The sequence below is a fragment of the Falco cherrug genome, chromosome 14, assembly GCF_023634085.1.
Source record: "Falco cherrug isolate bFalChe1 chromosome 14, bFalChe1.pri, whole genome shotgun sequence".
NCBI lineage: Eukaryota > Metazoa > Chordata > Aves > Falconiformes > Falconidae > Falco > Falco cherrug.
In genome coordinates this window covers 12,889,195-12,906,963 of record NC_073710.1, presented here as the reverse complement: position 1 = coordinate 12,906,963, position 17,769 = coordinate 12,889,195, and the positions used below count along the sequence as shown (strand labels likewise).

Genomic DNA, 17,769 nt, shown 5'->3' with positions numbered 1-17,769 from the left:
TTTCTCCACTTGAAATATATTTAGGACAGAATCATATGGATTACTAATACACGTTCAGTCAATCGATAAAACAGCAGCTCATCTAAACTAGCTTTTGTACAGTGTACAACAGACCAAAATCTCCCCGTTGTGTGTACCACTCCTCAGTACTCCTTTCGGCTCATACTCTGCAAATACATATGCCAATATTTATCTACGCTGCTTTGAAAAGCTCCATTTAAAGATGTATTTTATAGGTACTTGAGTATTTTAATAATATAAAAACCAAACTGCAACAGCTGAAAGTATTAGAAGACCTATTTATTATGTCATTGGCATCACTTTACTGCAAGTCTTTCAGTTTTTTGTTATCTTGCTCGGTTTTGAGCATTTAAGCTACATCATAGTGAAAACCTAGTGCCAATAAGGTAACTAAACTTTTTCCACAATGAATTAATTAATTAATCATTCCTTTATCAAAATAGATAAAAAAATACAAAATAAATACAAAGGCTATCACTGAAAAATCAATTTACTAAGGTTTTCACTAAAGCTTTCTATAGAAATTGTGTAATTAGCAGAAACGGTGGTTCTGGTCACTGACTTGAATAATACATTAAAAAATATTTAACTGTAAACAGAAACCAAATGTCACGAGTACATGCATGCCACTTAGTTCAACATTAAGTACTTTGGGTAGGTCCAGCCATTAATATCAGTCAAGAAATACTGCAGCTGAACCACACTAAAACCTCTACCAAGAAGTTCTGACATTTCCACAACTTTCTATTTCAATTTAGGTACCAATCTAAGATTTGCCTACTATATGCAGCAGTGTTTAACCGTACATTTGGTGTTTTCTGTCAAATGTAATTTTTTTACACATACAGCACATTAAACACATAAAAATATTTCACCTGCTTTAACCATTTCACTGATTAAGAGGAAAAAAATTCAGACACAACATTAACCTCAGCAGTTTCTGACATAAAATATTAATTTTAGTAATATAGCCTTTTCTTACAAATGATAAAGCAAATTATAAAAAGATTCAAACAAAAAGCCAAATCAAATGTTACATAAATCAAATGTTCAAGGTTAAATTAAGGTAAAAAACATCCTTAAATTTTACTGCTGAAGATTTTGTTAGCTATGTTAGTATTCTTAAAAAAAACTCAAACAACTCTTATCAGATTACATGCAATTTAAATTTACAAAACATAACTGTCAGTGAATGTTATCATCCGAAAATATGAGTCCAAGAAATCTAAATTCTTCAAGGGTTCATACTGTTGTGACAATACCTCAGTTAGGAATGCTATTCTTCAACATTCTGCAACAAAATCCAAAATCCTCTTGAAAGATATTATTGATGATCTTTGCATTTTTTCTTGCTTCTGTAAAGCAGAGATAAAAGAGAAAGTATCACAACAAATGTTGACACAAAACACTGCACAATTTTAGAAAACATTTCAATAGAAAAACGCTTGCCATGAAATGCTCCCACACATCTCCAAAGCACAGCAGAGATGCTATCTACTCCATCCCATAGATAGCATCTCTGTGTAATCTCATATTAAACATGGTGAAAACTACCACAGAGATTTTCACAAACCATCATCAGAAAAGAGAGTCAGCAGAGAAAATATCAACTTCCTAATAAACATAGGGATTAGTTTAGAGTCCTTAACTGAAATTCTTATCCTTTCTCTATCCTGTCGGATGGCACTGGAAGGTTCAAAGTCTCTCTAATAGTCTCCCAGTTTAGTTCTCCCTCTCCAAGCACAGCCCCTGACTGAATTATGTCGGAGACTATTCTAACGCTCAGCCTGAGCTGATACAAAGCACAATACCAGGGGCTGACAGCTTGTCTTTATTTTATTTTTTTCCCCCCAGGTCAATTCAGGGACAGCAGCTGGTAACTGAGCTGACAGCATATATGATCAGTAGAAAATTAAATTATTATTACTTACAACAGTAACCTGTGGTATTTCTTGGAAAGATCAACACTTGTCCGTCCTTTCTGAAATGGATAAGACCACAAAATTACATTCCAGTGATTACCCATGGTTTTTACTCCACTCAAAAGACAGTTAATTTCTTCAGTCATAAAATCTTTTCGTGTTCTTCTCTTCTCTAAAGTTCTTGTGTTCGTGCCCAGGAAACTTATGTCATTGTTCTGCAAATATTTATTTTAGTGTAATTTAAAATTATGTAAATGTACATACTATTTTGCATTTGGATGTAATGCATTATTACTGACAACACAATCTTAAGTAGTTCTACAGAAATGATCACTTTGTCAAGACAACAACGGTTCTTCAAGGATGCTTCACCCACTTACTGAAATACAGTATTTTGTACATGACTTTCACCTTCATTTCTGCCATGCCTACATAGTTTATACCTTTAGTATGTTTACTCCTTTACGTTTCTGTTATTTACTACGTAAATTTTCATTAGTGCCAGAAGAAGCACACTTCCATATCCATTATTCAGAAAAGACTGCCAACTGAAAAATACTTAACTCTTTTCAGAGATAATCAGTATGACTGGAGTAGAATCAACAGAGTATCTTTTTCATAAGGTTCACTTTGCTACTGGGCTCCTGTTAAAGCAGACTTAAAAAGAAATTAAGCAATTCATAGTGATTTCATTTGGATATTTATAAATATATGAGTGTATGATCAGGCTTTGCATAACTTACCTCATCTTTGTCAAGTAAATATTTGCAGTTTCCTTTTAAGCGCTGACATTCCTGGCTGCACATTTCTTTGACTCTTTGTCTCTTTAAGTTAGCATCTTGGTTTTTCTGGAAAACTATGGAATTGTGAACAAAGCCATCTTTTAGTTACTTTAACCTAATTGAAATCTACTGCAAAACTGAATATAGTATGAATGCTGTAAAGGAACATTTCTTCTAATGAACTTAAATATGTAAATGTTGCTTTATTAGTAATGTCTCATTTTCATTAAAACTTTTTCTCATCATTAACACATGAAAATTATTTATGCACTGGAAGCAACTAGCAAATAATAGGAAATAACTCAAACATCAGTAATACTATGATAGAAGGTACAAGAATATAACCTGTTTAAATTCCTAGCCATTTGTCTCCAATAGCAAGCACAGGTGCTTTTCTCAATGCCCTGACCTAAATGTAAAACCTAATCTTAAAGTTATGCTTATTACAGAATTAAAATACTGGTAATACTCACAGGTCTTATATGTAGGTATCAAGTTATAGTCGTCAGCCAACCTAGTATTTTTACTATGTTCGTCTCTACTTGAAATATTAGATTTGTTTTTTCTAACTGGAGTCAAAAGAATACCTTGAAAAAAAAGCCAAAATAAATACATCTCCTGTATTATGCGTCTTTCTTATAAAAACCCAACCAACCAACCAACAAAAAAAAACAAAACACAAAACACAGGTAATGTTTTAGGAATTAAAATTTAAGAAAGAACCATCTTTTGAGCCATACTACTATCTACTTGGAAGAAAGGCTGGAAAATTCAGTTTACTTTAGCAAATGGTTACTTGCTAAAAGTTCCGCTTTTACCGGAAATTAATTAAATAACAATGTAAACAAGGTTTTTAGAAATACGAAGCCAAAAATAAGTTCCTGATAGGTGGGCTTATTTTTCAAGAGACTTTTTTTAAAAAAGTAATATTAATGTTTTAGAATTTTACTTCTGATTTAGAGAGCTGCTTCAGCCTACTTTAAAATTTCTGGTCATTGATCATAAGAAACAGTATTGGTTACTAGTTGATGAATGTGGTAATGTATGACTGTAGTTGGAGTTCTGCAGGATGTACCCACAAACACCACATTCTGAAGAAAATTCCTTGTGAATTATGTAAAAATATGTATCTGCAGATTAAGGAAAAAAATTATAACCGTTAACTTTTTTGATGTATTACAGAATAAAACACTGTTAAACATATGTACTTAGCTATTTACAAATGGACAGTTGTGTATTATAAAGAATATCAGTTTTTATGGGCAACTGATGGGTCTGTAAACATAGAGTTCCTAAATTGCACTGCGGAAACTGAGGGAATTTACATTCACTTTTCCACCTTCACCTTGTTAATAACACGTTATTCAACACCTCATAATGCATATGTGTGGTAAATACATTTCCTGTACTTCATTTTCTGGTAGGTTGTTTTCAGTTGCTTGCTCTAGTATTGTTGCATACATCAAGGTTTACCCTTTTAACTTTTCAGCATACAGAGACCCAGGTCCTTAGCAGAGCTCCCATGCAAGAACAGAAACAGGTATAATATGATAACATAGCTATAACTGTGTAATAGAGTGATGCTGAATCCAGGAACAAGCAACTGTGCTGTGTTCTGATCCTGACTATATCTCTCCATTTTAAAAATTAATGCCACAAAACTGAAAAATAGCAGATGGCATGGAAGTAACCCTGACAGGATTCAGAGCAGTATCTACAAAGCAAGTGCCAGATAACTTCGTTGTGAACTAATATGTGTAACATAATTCCACGACTACAGAATATGCATTTTCTGACTGATTATCATACAGTTTTTTCACAGAATTCACGGGGGGGGGGGGGGGGGGGGGGGAAGGAGTAATTCCCTATCCATAGCCTCCCATGGTAAAGTCCTGCAAATCCTGCAAAAGCATTACTTAGACAGTAAGGGCTTTCTGCAGTAATTTTGAAACCAGGCCCTTACTCTGGAAAATATCCTTTTTGCTCCTAAAAGTTGATATTTCTGTATGCAGTCTTTCTTTCTTCACTGGGGTCAGCAGTGTTTCTGGAAAATATAAGATAGACACCAGTACAAATGCAAGTAAATAACAACTGTTTAATTTTCAAAATGCCTCCTTTAAACTAGAAAAATATAGGATGCGCTTTTATTTAATTCATTAAGAATTATAAGCTTCTTACATCTTAAGTCTGTAATATTAGAATGGAATGACCTTGTTATGATGTCATACACCATTCACACTTATTTCAACTTAATATATTTCCTTCTGTTAGTACTTGACTAACTGGCACACAGGAGACTCATCAAAGCCTGTAATGAGAATGTATCACTACTACCAAGAAATAGACAGAAAAAGATCCCCAAAACAGAAGTGGCTAGTTCTGATCTCACTTAGTACAAATCACTGGTCAATCAAATGAGTTTACAAAAGCAGGACAATCAGAATCAGACAAAAAAAAAAGTTCAGAATTTTAAAGACTATTTAAAACAATAGCAACAACAAGAAAAAATAATCATAATTACTCTCAGGAGTTACGTATCTACTGTTGTTACAAACAGCCAGTTTGCGAAGTTCCTTTTTATATCTTTCTTCAGCTTCCAGAATTACTTTGTGACGGTCACACTGGTATGGACAATTTTGCAACATCTTGGTAAAGGTTTTACTATTGAACAATAGCCCTCCTGCTCTACAGCCTGGAAAAAAAAAATGGATTATTGTACAAACAACAACTGCAAATGTTAAAGAAGCCATCACAAAGTCCAGCATTTTATTTTGCTCACTATGATCTACAATTTAACCTCCTATTTTCCATATACACATTTCAAAAGAGGTTATACTTTTATGTATGTCCTTGAACATACTTACTTCTTGTACTTGCTCTCTTGTATTTGTAAAAAAATAAACTGCCAGGTGAAAAAAAGCTGTTTTAACATGACCTGTGGGACCAAATTACACTGCGCTTCAACTCCTGAAGTACTAAATGAGGCACTGATCCTCTACAGAAGTAAAAATATTAGTGGGATGGGAAGAAAGGGGCTCAATTCCTTTTGCGCATTTATCCAGAAGCCAAAATGTAAGATGTCGTTGCTATACTTCGAAACTTTCTGTGTTGTAACTTTTACTTGTATTAAACTGAATAAATGGTAAGTCTGGATTCAGTACGAATTTCCTCACAGGAAGCCTTCCTGTTCGTTTTTGAGGACATTCCTAGGGTAATTTATGGTTTAGTTATTCTTGGATGTTCTCACAGCTAGTTACGTCAGCTGAAGGAGAACTTCTGTACTTTGAGGAATTATAAGAAGGGCACTGGTACATACCTGCAATATTCTAGTGTAAGATAAGCAGTGCTAAAGCTCAGGTTGAATTTAGTTTGACAACTCAGATTCATATGCCAAAATGATGTTCAAAAGCAGGTTATGGGCTTTTTTTTTTCCTTTTTTTTTTTTTTTTTTTTTTTTGCACTTTTGGTGGGTTTTTTTGTTCTGTTTTACTAGAGACACAAGCTTGATTACAAAACCCACTTCCAAAACTGTACCAGCAGCATTCTTGTATAACCTATATAACCTACTGAAAGACCATGTCCAGGATGTGGAAGATGGGGTAACTGAGGGCTACAATCCTGGATTACTGTAAAACTGACTGCCTGTACTTAGCAGCAAGGCAGAGAAAATGGAAGGGCTGCAGAATAGTTAGGAGGCTTACCAGGGGAACACATGATGGAACTGAGCAGGGCTACATGTTTTTCCTCCCTCCTTCCCATCAGAGGAAGGGTGAAAACACCCACTCTTAAGTATTCTTGTAAGTAGAGTGTCATCTTTTAAGCTACTACATACTCTGTTTGTTAGTAAAGGCACATTAAGAAAAGATATATAGACTGAAACTGGAATATGTAGGCTTTAGTTCAATATTTGTTATGTTTTAGGGGCAGAGAAAGGAAAGGAAGCAGAAAAGAATTCCATAATAGGTAATCCAATAGATGTGTTAAAATTTCTGTAATGTCAGTTCACTTACTGCATTGCCGACTCTTGACTCCATAAAAAGAAGGCTTAAAAACCTAAGATAATACTTACCTAAACACCTTAAGTCTGCCATTTCATGGGATGCAGATGTAGTTGAAGTACTTTTTGCTTCCTTGGTTATCTCCGAGTAGAACAAATGTTGATCTACATTAGGAAGGAAAAAACTACTAAGAAAATTCAACCTGTCTTGCTGTTATCATGCATCAGCATACCTATATTCAATCGTATTTTCTATTTGTGGATTATTAAATTTTAATAATCCATGCATTTAATAATTCCAGCAGAAAATCCATGTGAAATTCAAGTTAAATGGATTATATTTACACTTTTCTAAATCAAGAATAATTACATTTAATTCAGTGCTTTTTCATCACACTTCCAAAGCATATTAGTTCAACTTGAACACTACAAAATAACCCTGTAAGCTTACATTGCTTAACTAAGCCCTATATACTTTTTCAGCATCTGATTCCAAACAGAAATAAATGTGATATACTAGAACAATACTTATTCTCAGTTTAAATAGGTATAACCTGGAAATCAGCTTAGTCACCTGTAAAACTACCATTATGGCAAATACTAATCTAATGCATAATTCTAAATTTTATAAATCAACAGGAAACTAAATTATAAATAAAGATTTGATTGCACAGATCCCAATTCTGAAATAAGTGTATCGGACTAAGAAGATAAACGCAAATCTGAAAAACATTTCTCTTACACAATGTACTCTGCCATCTAATGATACATAACATCTAAAAAAAAGGAGTTATAATAGCACACAAACCTAATTAAAATCTCATTAAGAATAAAATTGTCAAAATTAACAAAAGAAAGGAATATGTATAGCTATTTATACCTGATGTGCATGTCTGTTTCATATTTTTGACAATCTCTGCTGGTTGTTTAAATAAGTCTTCACTGGGAAGATCAAAATGTGAAGAAATTTTTTAAAAAAAATCAAATTCACAACGGACATTTACCTGTAAATTAATACACATGTTCCAAAAGCAAAACAAAAACCACATTAAAGATAAAAGAATTTTAAGAACTGATTCCAATTATCCCAAGTTACTGGGCTTGTAGTATCCAACACGTGATCATCGTGTGTTAAAAATCTACTTACCAGAGACCTCTGATTAGCATTCCTTGCAGTGCTGTTCAGCATGGCTGTTCCAGCATTTGGAATGCAGTGCTTTCAAGGGAAGGTGGTTTCCAGAGTCATTTGCAATTCTGATTCACATAAAGATTACTTAATGCATATAAAACTTTCACAAAATCTTCAAAATACTGTAGCCTTCACCAGATGTAGCAATTGCTCCAAAATGTAATTATTTTCTTCTTTTCTTACACTGATTAACTTCCATGCAACCAGCATGCTCCTATGATATGGCAATCATGCTTTTTTCTATGTCATAGACTACTTCTGAATGCTGCAGGAGCAAGTAGCCTAATCCATGGTTATGCTTGGATAACTCCTCTTTTCACACAAATACATATGCATTCTTTCCCCCCCCAAAAAATTTAATAGTTTTGTGCTTCAGAAATCAAAACATAAATAAAGAAGCTGTGTGAAGGTATGCTAATTAGTAGCAAAGCAAAAATTACCTGAATGTACCATGGAAAATATCCTAGGCCCTTGATAATTTCTGTGGTAGTTGCAAAGTTATGGTATAATGCATATAAAAAAACTGTATAGGAGCAGGGTCCGGCCAACCACATTAAAAAAGCACAATAAAAATGAGGAACTCAAAAAAGGGAGAAATGTAGTTTTGTTCACACTCACTGCCTGTCTTGAGGAATAAGTCCGGATACAAATTCAAGATAATGGAATCTGTATTTATCCTTGCAAGTTGCCTATAGCTATTTTTTTGTTTATCAATAGGAAAGATAACCATAGGAAGCAATGATGAGTTAATGTCAAAAACACTTCCACAGAATATTCTCTAGTGATCCACCAAAAGGCTATGTCTTTTCACCAGAGGAAAAAGACATAGTAACAGCTCATTTAAAAGGCTGACATTCAGTTTGGAAATTACTAAAGAACAACTTAATATTTCTGCTTAGGTATAAGATACTTACCTTAGTTGAAGAATAGACTGATTTTTTACACAAGCAGTTTTTTCATTCATACTGTGACTTTGAAGTACGCTGTCTGTTTGCAGTTCATTCACTGAGCATGGAATATTAATGTGTTTACTTTGTCTAGTAAAAGCATTTACTGGACCCATAGTGTTCAGTATTTTACTCTTCACTGGAGAAGAAATTACAGATGAAGCAAGAACCTTATCATCTGACTTAGATGCCAACTGCAGACAATGCACTTTATGTGTTCTTTCTGTGTAAGCTTTTAGATCAGCAGGATTCACTTCATGGTATTTTGATGCTTCCATATTGGATTCTGAAGATCTGTCTACAAGTACTCTTCCTTGCACTCTTTCCTGTATTGAAAAATACTAGTTAGTGACTATACAAGCTCTATAACAATATTAAATAAATTCAGTAACAAGATTAACTAGGATAGACCAGTCTAACTCTGTAGGTAAAGCAAATTCCAGAGAAGCTTGAAAAATCCCAGACTGAGTTGAGGGCCAACAAGACAGCAGTGCTGCTGAAGGCATTGAAGGAGGAGTTACTAAATGGTAATTCCAGGCTGAAGCGATGGATTTGCTACTAATACAAGGCACTTCTAGAAATGAAAAGATTTAATTAAGATCCAACTAACTCAAAAATTGCTATTCCAGACCCAGAGATACCAAGTAGTTATACAGCACAAAGAAAATGTGAAATAACTTTATTTCAGTTTATGTTCACATTTTCCATTACCATCTATCTCACCATATCTGTGCAATCACAGGCATTTTGTGCTTGCAAATATTAAAATTATAGGTTCAAATGATCAACAGTTAAAAATAACTTTGTCCAGATGATCTCAATTTTGTAGAAAATCTGGGTTTATAATAAACTGAAATGCTTCATAAAAATACAGATGCCCGAGTTCTCCAATTGTCCTGCATACTTCTAACTCTGTATGATATACAGTAATGGTAAAAATTGCAGGTTGTAGTTTCACACACATCCAGTGTTTTCCCCCTACTTTTCTAGCTCACGCTGAAATTATCTTAAGGGTTTACTTTCTATTTCTCCCTAAACTCTGGAAGGATTTGCTTAGTTTTATCCTACTTCGGTAAATAGGCCAACCTCATCATGTTCTTTTTCCATCAAGTTTATTCTGTCCAAAATTTCTTTTGCTTTCTTCCAGTAGTCTTGTAGACTTCTTTTTCTGACTGGCATATCCAACTCTTCTGCATTGTTCACATTTAATGAATTATCATTTATTTTCAGGGACAATTGTTCAGCTTTATAAAATATAAAACAATATTAATATTCCAAATTTTATCACTAAACACCTTAATAATTATTTATTGTATTTTAGTATGCTGAGGGACAGCCTCAATAAAATAATGCAAAATATAACCTCTAAATAGTAATTTTTATACAACTTAAATTTACACATAAACATAATTCACTTCAAATATAAACTTGCAAACAAAAAGTTACAAGAGACAAACTTGCAACTACAGTTACTACCAGCTCTTTACACAATGATGCTGTGCTCTAAAAAATTACTTTATCATTGACTTATTCCTAACTCTATAGGTCCTTTACTAGTATGGATGCGTCTGTTTTTTTTAAAAACTTCATATTAATGGTCACTGCAAATCAGCACAGCCTCTCAATCTTAAATATAACTCAGTTATGTTTTCAGTACAAAAACGCAGATACATGCTTTTTACTAATTACCAATTGCATAATACCTTCCATGCTATAGAGATTAAAGGGCAAGGTGTCTTTCTGTTTCATTGGTAGTATTATACAGTTAATTTTAAAAAAAACTTAAACAGGGTACTTCAGAATACCCAACTTTAAAAATGAAGATCAAGATTTTTTTAGTATTGCCAAATAATTGTAGACATGGCGATTTCCAGCTTGATTATTCTCTACATACAATGGTACATACCCAGGAATAGAGTACCAGTTGCATGGTTAAATTACTTTAGTATTTTACATATAATTTATTGATGGGAATGCTTTTAAGAACTGGCCCTACATATATAATTTTCACAAATGCATTATTGCAACATCATTGGAATATGTACTTTTCTTTTTTCTGCCTAACTGCCATAAGCAGTCCATAGCGGCAAACATGCAACTCTTTTTGCAGAAATCAGACATCTCTGAGTACACAGAATTACAAACCTCCTACAGTTAAAAATAATTTAGAAAGTCAACAGAACTTTAAGACGGGAATCATCTTTAATTTTTAAAGCAGTAACAATAACCTTACTCATTTGTTTGCAGTTTTGCAGCACAAAAGTAGCAGCTTTGTTTAGTTCCTCATCCTGAGACTCGGTTAATACCTGAATCATAAGTGGAAGACCATTGTTCTGGAGCAGTTCACACTGGTTTTCTTCTAAAATTGGACATTGTAAAGGAAAACAGATTGGTTTCAGCCTCATACACAATCTTAGAGTAATTTAGAACCTAATACTTAGAACTTCCAGGGAAATTCTGAAAAAGAGATTTTCATTACAGATCCAAGCATGCTGTAATTAATGACCTACTACCAGGGCTGCAGCAGAAGTGCTCTAGATCACACAGGATGATTTGACTGCAGCTCAAAGTTCTTGTAAGAAAACTGAAGGAGGATTGAGACAAATTACATGACAGAGATCCAAACTCATTTAGTTGTTGCCTAAAATATTGAATTATGGTTTCTGTATTTCTTTTCCTCTGCTATATACTCCTAAAGTATATAGGCTACATTTACGTAAGCCTTGAGATGCAGAAATACCAAAAGTGTAAAGTTTATAATTAGCAAAACTCTCATAAAATTAGTAGTTTAATCCTGTTCTAGCTAATCTGTTCCTCCTTGTTAACCATGTAATTAGCTATTTTTTTTTAATGTGATCTCATTTGTACTATGTATTCATAAAACTGACAACTTTCAAAAAAATAATTCTTTGTTGTCTAAACTTGATAAAAAAGAATCAGCAAAAGATAAAATATGATTTTGTTAGTGTTGACATTTTAAGAGAAACTTTTATTCTGTTGGTTTAATTATATTTCTATTTGAAAGACACCTTCCATTGAGCTTTGTTTCAATTCGTCATGGAAACATGTCTTAAAATAATCAGACTGATGACTTGCTGAGCTAATTATTGAACTTGTTATTGACATTTAGAGGATGATAATCAGATTTGTGAACATAATCCCTTTTCTTTGAATTTCTGAACATACATGAGCAAAAATGGTAAGTATAAATAATGATCAGTATGTCACAAATTCCTATTCTATTGGCTTGTACTAACATAAAATACCAACTTAAGTGTTACATTTCTACCAGATACGCTTGGGAAAGCCCGGAGGAGCCTGGCAAAAATATTTCAAGTTACCTACTGCTTATGTTACTTCAAAAACAATACTGTAATATAGCTTTTTAAAAAAACATCAATAGCTGTGTAAACAGTGGACAGAAGCCATATATATCAAGGGTCATCTTTTGTTATGTATGTACTGTAGTAGTTACCAGGTCTTGAAGATTTTTACCCTGTGACACCTAGGCCCAGCTCTGAGTTCTTGCATAATAGTCTACTTTTTCTAAGCTCTTAAAAATACTATCTGCTAACATGTTTTAAAAGGTAAAAATTGAAAATAGCAAACATATTTTTCTTAATATTAATAGTACATTACTTAATAGAACTTTCCCTCATGTTCCAGTCTTGATGACATCACACCATGGAAGTAGTGTGTGAGAATTTAATAGAAACTGAGAGAAAAAAAAAAAATAAAAACAATTCTTACCACAAACTTCAGTACAGTGTCCAATTGTTAGAATAACACTAATTTTATCTCCTGTATCCAGAGTGTCATCCGACAGCAGCTTCAGTAGCTCTGACACAGCGTGATACTTTGTCAAGACAACACCCATGGCAGCTATTATGTTAAAAATAATTTGAAGGAAAATAAACTAGATGGTAAGCGTACAGACATCACCCAAGTATAAAATGCTCTTTTCCAAGGGATCCCTACAAACCTCTAAAAGCCTTGGGACTGCACAGTCCTTCTCTTCTCTCTCTTGCATTTTAACACTTCAAATTACCACATCCCTCCTGGTGCAGTAATTCTGCCCATGCTGTTCCCCATATCCAACACCGCCCTTTCTGCCAGATTGTGTTACACAAAGATGTGGTAGAAGCCCTGATAAACAAGGGCTTTGCAATGTGCCTCTGCTGAGTTTCTCCCCATCCTTTATCAGCTCCAGAATACAGCAAGAGTGGAATAAAGTTTGACACATAAACTATCTGACACAAAAAGAGCTAGGAACGTTTCTGACTGGGGACACCACTGCTACTACATACATGCTGAAACCTAATCCTGTCACATACCAACATCTTTGAAACTAGGCTCAAAACTAGTGCAGGTATATGCTTTCAAACTTCGTTGAACTTCTGTTAGCAAGTACTTATGGCAGAAGTGTCAAATAAAATAATCATAGCCAACAGCCCAGTTTCACACTCCCAGGTTTCTCAAAATCTTCTGATGAATACACAAAGACCTCATTCGGATAGCACTGTCCAGGCAGCAAATCAGAGTAAAGGTGTGTTATGCAGACATACCATGTTTGTTCAGCTCCACACCTGAGTTACTAAAGCCTCTTAAAGCTTACAAACCTTATTAGTTTAGGCATAAGCCTACAGAAACACAGCTCTAACTCCAGGATATGACGACTGACACATCCAGTTCTAAGCTTTACTTACACAAAACTAGCTCTAGCATCTTATTTTTAATTCTCAGTATAGTTTAACTTTCACTATGTTTATTTTAGCAACAAGGAGAAAGTAACCCACCTCAGATGAACTGAACCATTGCCCATATACATGTTTGAATTTTTAAGACTGCAATATCAGCTGGGATATATATAACTTCATTGCCTTTTAGCATCCATTCATATCACTTTTCCACCAGACCCAGACCTTAAAAATTGTAGTTTAAAATTACCATATATAAAAAAAAGGTAGTAGTCTTTTCACTCACAGTCATTAGCAATGCAGGCATCCAGAGTCTTTGTTACTACTACTGCAAGTTTTGTGCTTGAGTGACTCATACAGGAATCATGCATAAGCTTGATGAGAACTTTAGCTAATGTATCCAGTCCTCCAACAGAAACAAAATATTTCTGCACATATGCTTAGTGACAAAAAGAAAAAACGTGTCTTAAATAATACAAATGGCAAATTGTTTTAGCATTTTATCAATTAGGCTCATCACAATTTTTCTGTGCATGTATTAATCATTATATTTCCACACATACAACAGAACTTGGATATATGTTAATCCTAAGACATGTAGTTACAGGAAACACATGGCCCTAATACTTCCATACAAATGGAAAACATTATGCCCGAGTTCTACCCGAGTCATTGTTTTCAGAGATATAATAATGACTTTTACTTGGAAGCTATTTTGATTAAAAGCTTTTTACAAATAATTTTCACTGACCTTACTAAATACAGCAGCTTGTGGCTATTTATGGACTTAAGCACAACACAGTGTAAGTAAAGATGGTGGAATACAGTTTTCAGGGTGAAAGTTGGGAAAACAGCAAATGAATTTGTAGAGATTGACAGAAGGAAATCAAACATTTAACTATCAAATTAAACTTGCTTTTACAAAAGAAAAACTATTTAAAGCTTGAGTTGCACTTACAGTTATTTGCAACTGTGAGACCAACGAATGAACAAATAGGACGAACTATCTCAGGCTCCGTGCAACTTTCGAGCCACTCTTTGGCATACGGAAAAACTGAACAGCAAATGTTTTGATTATCTTCTGAAAAAGTAAAAACAAATAACCCCAAATCAAAATGTAAAATGAAATTTCAGTTGAACAGTAAAAATAAAAACAAACTGTTGTCACTTTGGAGAAATATTTCAAACATTTCTCACAATTTTAACACCACCACTTACCATTCTGAGGATTGTTAACACAGGCACAGAGAGTACTGCAGACTGAAGACCACAGCTGATAGCACTGATTAGTATTTTCATCTGACAAATTAATCTCAGAGGTGGAAAGAGTTGTTCTGTTAAGAACAATGCAAACAAGTCCCAAATAGTCAAAGGAAGTCCTAAATAGCGTATCATTTTTCTGTTTGAATTACAACTGTTTGCTTACCTGAATAACTGCAGCAGAAGACCAATGCAGCCTGTATCTCTGACATAGGTTTGCCCACTTTCTGAAAAAGAACACAACTCCAAAGACACATGCAACTTGAGACAAAAATCTTAATATCAAGTTTCATTTACATATATATATATTCTATTTCCATTTCCTAATCATATATCCAAAAAAACCCAGTCACACCAACACATTGACAAAAATGTTCCATTTCTTTCTATTTTTTTTTTTACTATACATTGGCAGAAACTACAGGTTTGCATTATATTTTTTTAAACTGTAATTTCATTTTTAGAACTAAAACACTGCTATTTAAGGAAATCCCAGTGAGTGATGATCTACTTACACAATTCAGGTTCAGTTACATGCAACCATTCATCTTACAGAAATTAACTTTACCAAAAAATTATTTATTGAATGTCCCAAATTTCTGTACTGCAGATTGGCAAAGAGAAGAAAGTGCTGTTATAACACAGAAAAAATAAAAACAAAACCAACTTACTATTATTTGAAACCAGTACCAAGATGACATAAACAGACATTCTTTTCAGGTTCACACCAGAATCCTTATTAATTAAAAATAAAATGAGGTCTTCAAACAATGCAGAAGTACACAAAGTTTGTTGACAATAAACTGAAACCAGAAAAAAAAAATCATTAGGTCCTTAAGCAAGCCATTCATAATCCTAAATAATTTTTGTAATATAGTGACCAGAGTGTAGGTTGAATCCAGCATGTGGTGAGTGGAGACAAAACAGAACTACAAGGTGACTAAGGGCTTCCCCTGTAGTCAGTTCTGAACCAACCAGGAGGTAGGCAAACTTTGGAACAATCTAGGGGTTATTTAACACTTGCTGCTGAGGAAGAGTAGTAGTACAGCTATCTGGTATCATAAAGACATGCTGTCTACACAAATCAGCAAGGTACTTCTCCAGATCTGGGGATGGACAGTGACACAGTGGCACCTTTACTGCCCCTTCCTTGAACTGATAACCTTGTAATCTCATTTTTTGAGACCAAAAATATAATGGAGATAAAGCACAAGCAGAAGTAGTAACATGGGATTATAACTTATTCAGAAATACAAATAATATTACTTATTATTACCATTACTCTCTATTATAATTCCTAATGTAAATAAAGCTGCTTCCTTTACTATGCAATGAACACTTGACTTTGCAAGATCACTTATAAACATCAAACCACCAATTTCTTGAAAATACTCGCTTGCTTCACCTGTAACAGAAAAAATGAACAAAAGTTAAACCTTTGCTTTCAGTTCTCTGTAAAATGAAAACATTCCAAGATTTTGTGACTTCTCAAACCTTGTAACATGTAGAAAAAAATTTTTTTTTTACAGTGACAACCAGCTTCTTAACATACATTGTGAACGTAAATGATTGCATTATTTCTATGGAAGAATGCTTCTTACTGTTTTGTTGACAAATTGAGTAAATAGTGATCAAAGCCTCTTTCTGAGATACAGGGCAGTCCATCTGATATTTAAGGCATTCAAGCAGTAAGTTCAGATCTGTTCTCACATCTAAGAGCAAACACAAAAAACTTCATGAAAATTATTCTTTTCTTTATGTTAATCTATTTAGTACTACAATAAACTTGCACCAAAATGTAGTATGTATACATATTTTAAAGAAAAAACTGCAAAAAATGGAGCCACACCACTTATATCCATCTATAAATAACACACAACGTAAAAATCTTCCATTCCATAGTTAGCTGTTTGAGCATGATTTCCTTTGCTAAAGTAACAGCCTCTTTAATATTTCTGGCTTTACATCACACTAACAGTTGCTAGTAATTTACATTACTAAATAGTAAATTTGCAATTGCAAGGTGCATTAAGTGTATTTAAGTGAATAATACAGAACCATGAAAATATTCAGAGTGAAAATACAAACTACAAATCTGCAGAGTGAAGAGGGGAAGAATCCAACAAAGCAAGGCTTGCTATATGGTATTTAGTTACAGAAGACTTAATCACTTACCACAGCAGCTAGAATCTTGAATCAGGTTGTTAGGTTATTAAGTTAACACAAAGCTTTTTCTGGGTACCCATATAAAACCTAGGTAGGTAAACCACTTTGAAAAACCTGTTTCTTAGTCTTTTGGATATAGTAAAAAGACTTACTTGAAAATTATTTTCAACAGTAACAGCAGATATTGTATATTTAAAGCACCTGTAATGTTTGGGGTTTCTTAAAGAAGTTAAAATACAATAAAAATGCGGGTAAATATTAGAAAAAAAAAAAGTGACTTAGTGGTGGTATTATTTATTCCTTGCAAGTTTGTAATTACATTTGCCCTTTAGCTGTTCAATACAGAATCAAAAAAATTGGCAACAAGGAAAAAGAACATGCCCCCAACAGCTCACCACCCCATGACAGACCTATCACAGTCTACTAACACTTTGTAAAATTGATGCAACTAATAAATGATAAATCATATGCTTATCTTACCACACTGTTTTTTCTGCAGCTTTTCAGTTTCCATTTTGGGTTGTATCTCTGTTCTTGTTCTACAACAGTAAGGAAGAAATGTCTTTTCTATTCAGATTAGCAGTGTGTATCATATACTGTATGAATTAAATAATTATTCTTAAAATGCATGCTTCCCAGTTTTATGGGTTTACTCTATCATCTGACACACACAGTTTAATATGCTCTTGCACAGCAATGATTTCCTGTAGAAATACAGTATTTTAGAGTAACACTGCATTTTTAACTATTGTGTTATTATCTTTTGACAGTTAACCTTATACAGAAGT

At 33.7% G+C, this 17,769-nt stretch overlaps 1 protein-coding gene across 1 annotated transcript; it reads right to left on the bottom strand.

Moving 5' to 3' along the window:
- Positions 1-285: 285 nt before the first annotated feature.
- TERB1 (telomere repeat binding bouquet formation protein 1) lies at positions 286-17,538 on the bottom strand. The gene is made up of 20 exons (XM_055726712.1): positions 17,462-17,538; positions 16,417-16,527; positions 16,092-16,220; positions 15,487-15,618; positions 14,982-15,042; positions 14,774-14,889; positions 14,514-14,636; positions 13,842-13,994; positions 12,609-12,740; positions 11,092-11,217; positions 9,945-10,102; positions 8,826-9,184; positions 7,603-7,664; positions 6,795-6,887; positions 5,247-5,417; positions 4,689-4,769; positions 3,199-3,312; positions 2,687-2,799; positions 1,953-2,158; positions 286-1,376 (listed from the first exon to the last, which is right to left on the bottom strand). Exons 1-20 carry the CDS (start codon positions 17,493-17,495, stop codon positions 1,346-1,348), a joined length of 2,505 nt encoding a protein of 834 aa, XP_055582687.1. The 5' UTR covers positions 17,496-17,538; the 3' UTR covers positions 286-1,345.
- Between the last annotated feature and the right edge of the window lie 231 nt (positions 17,539-17,769).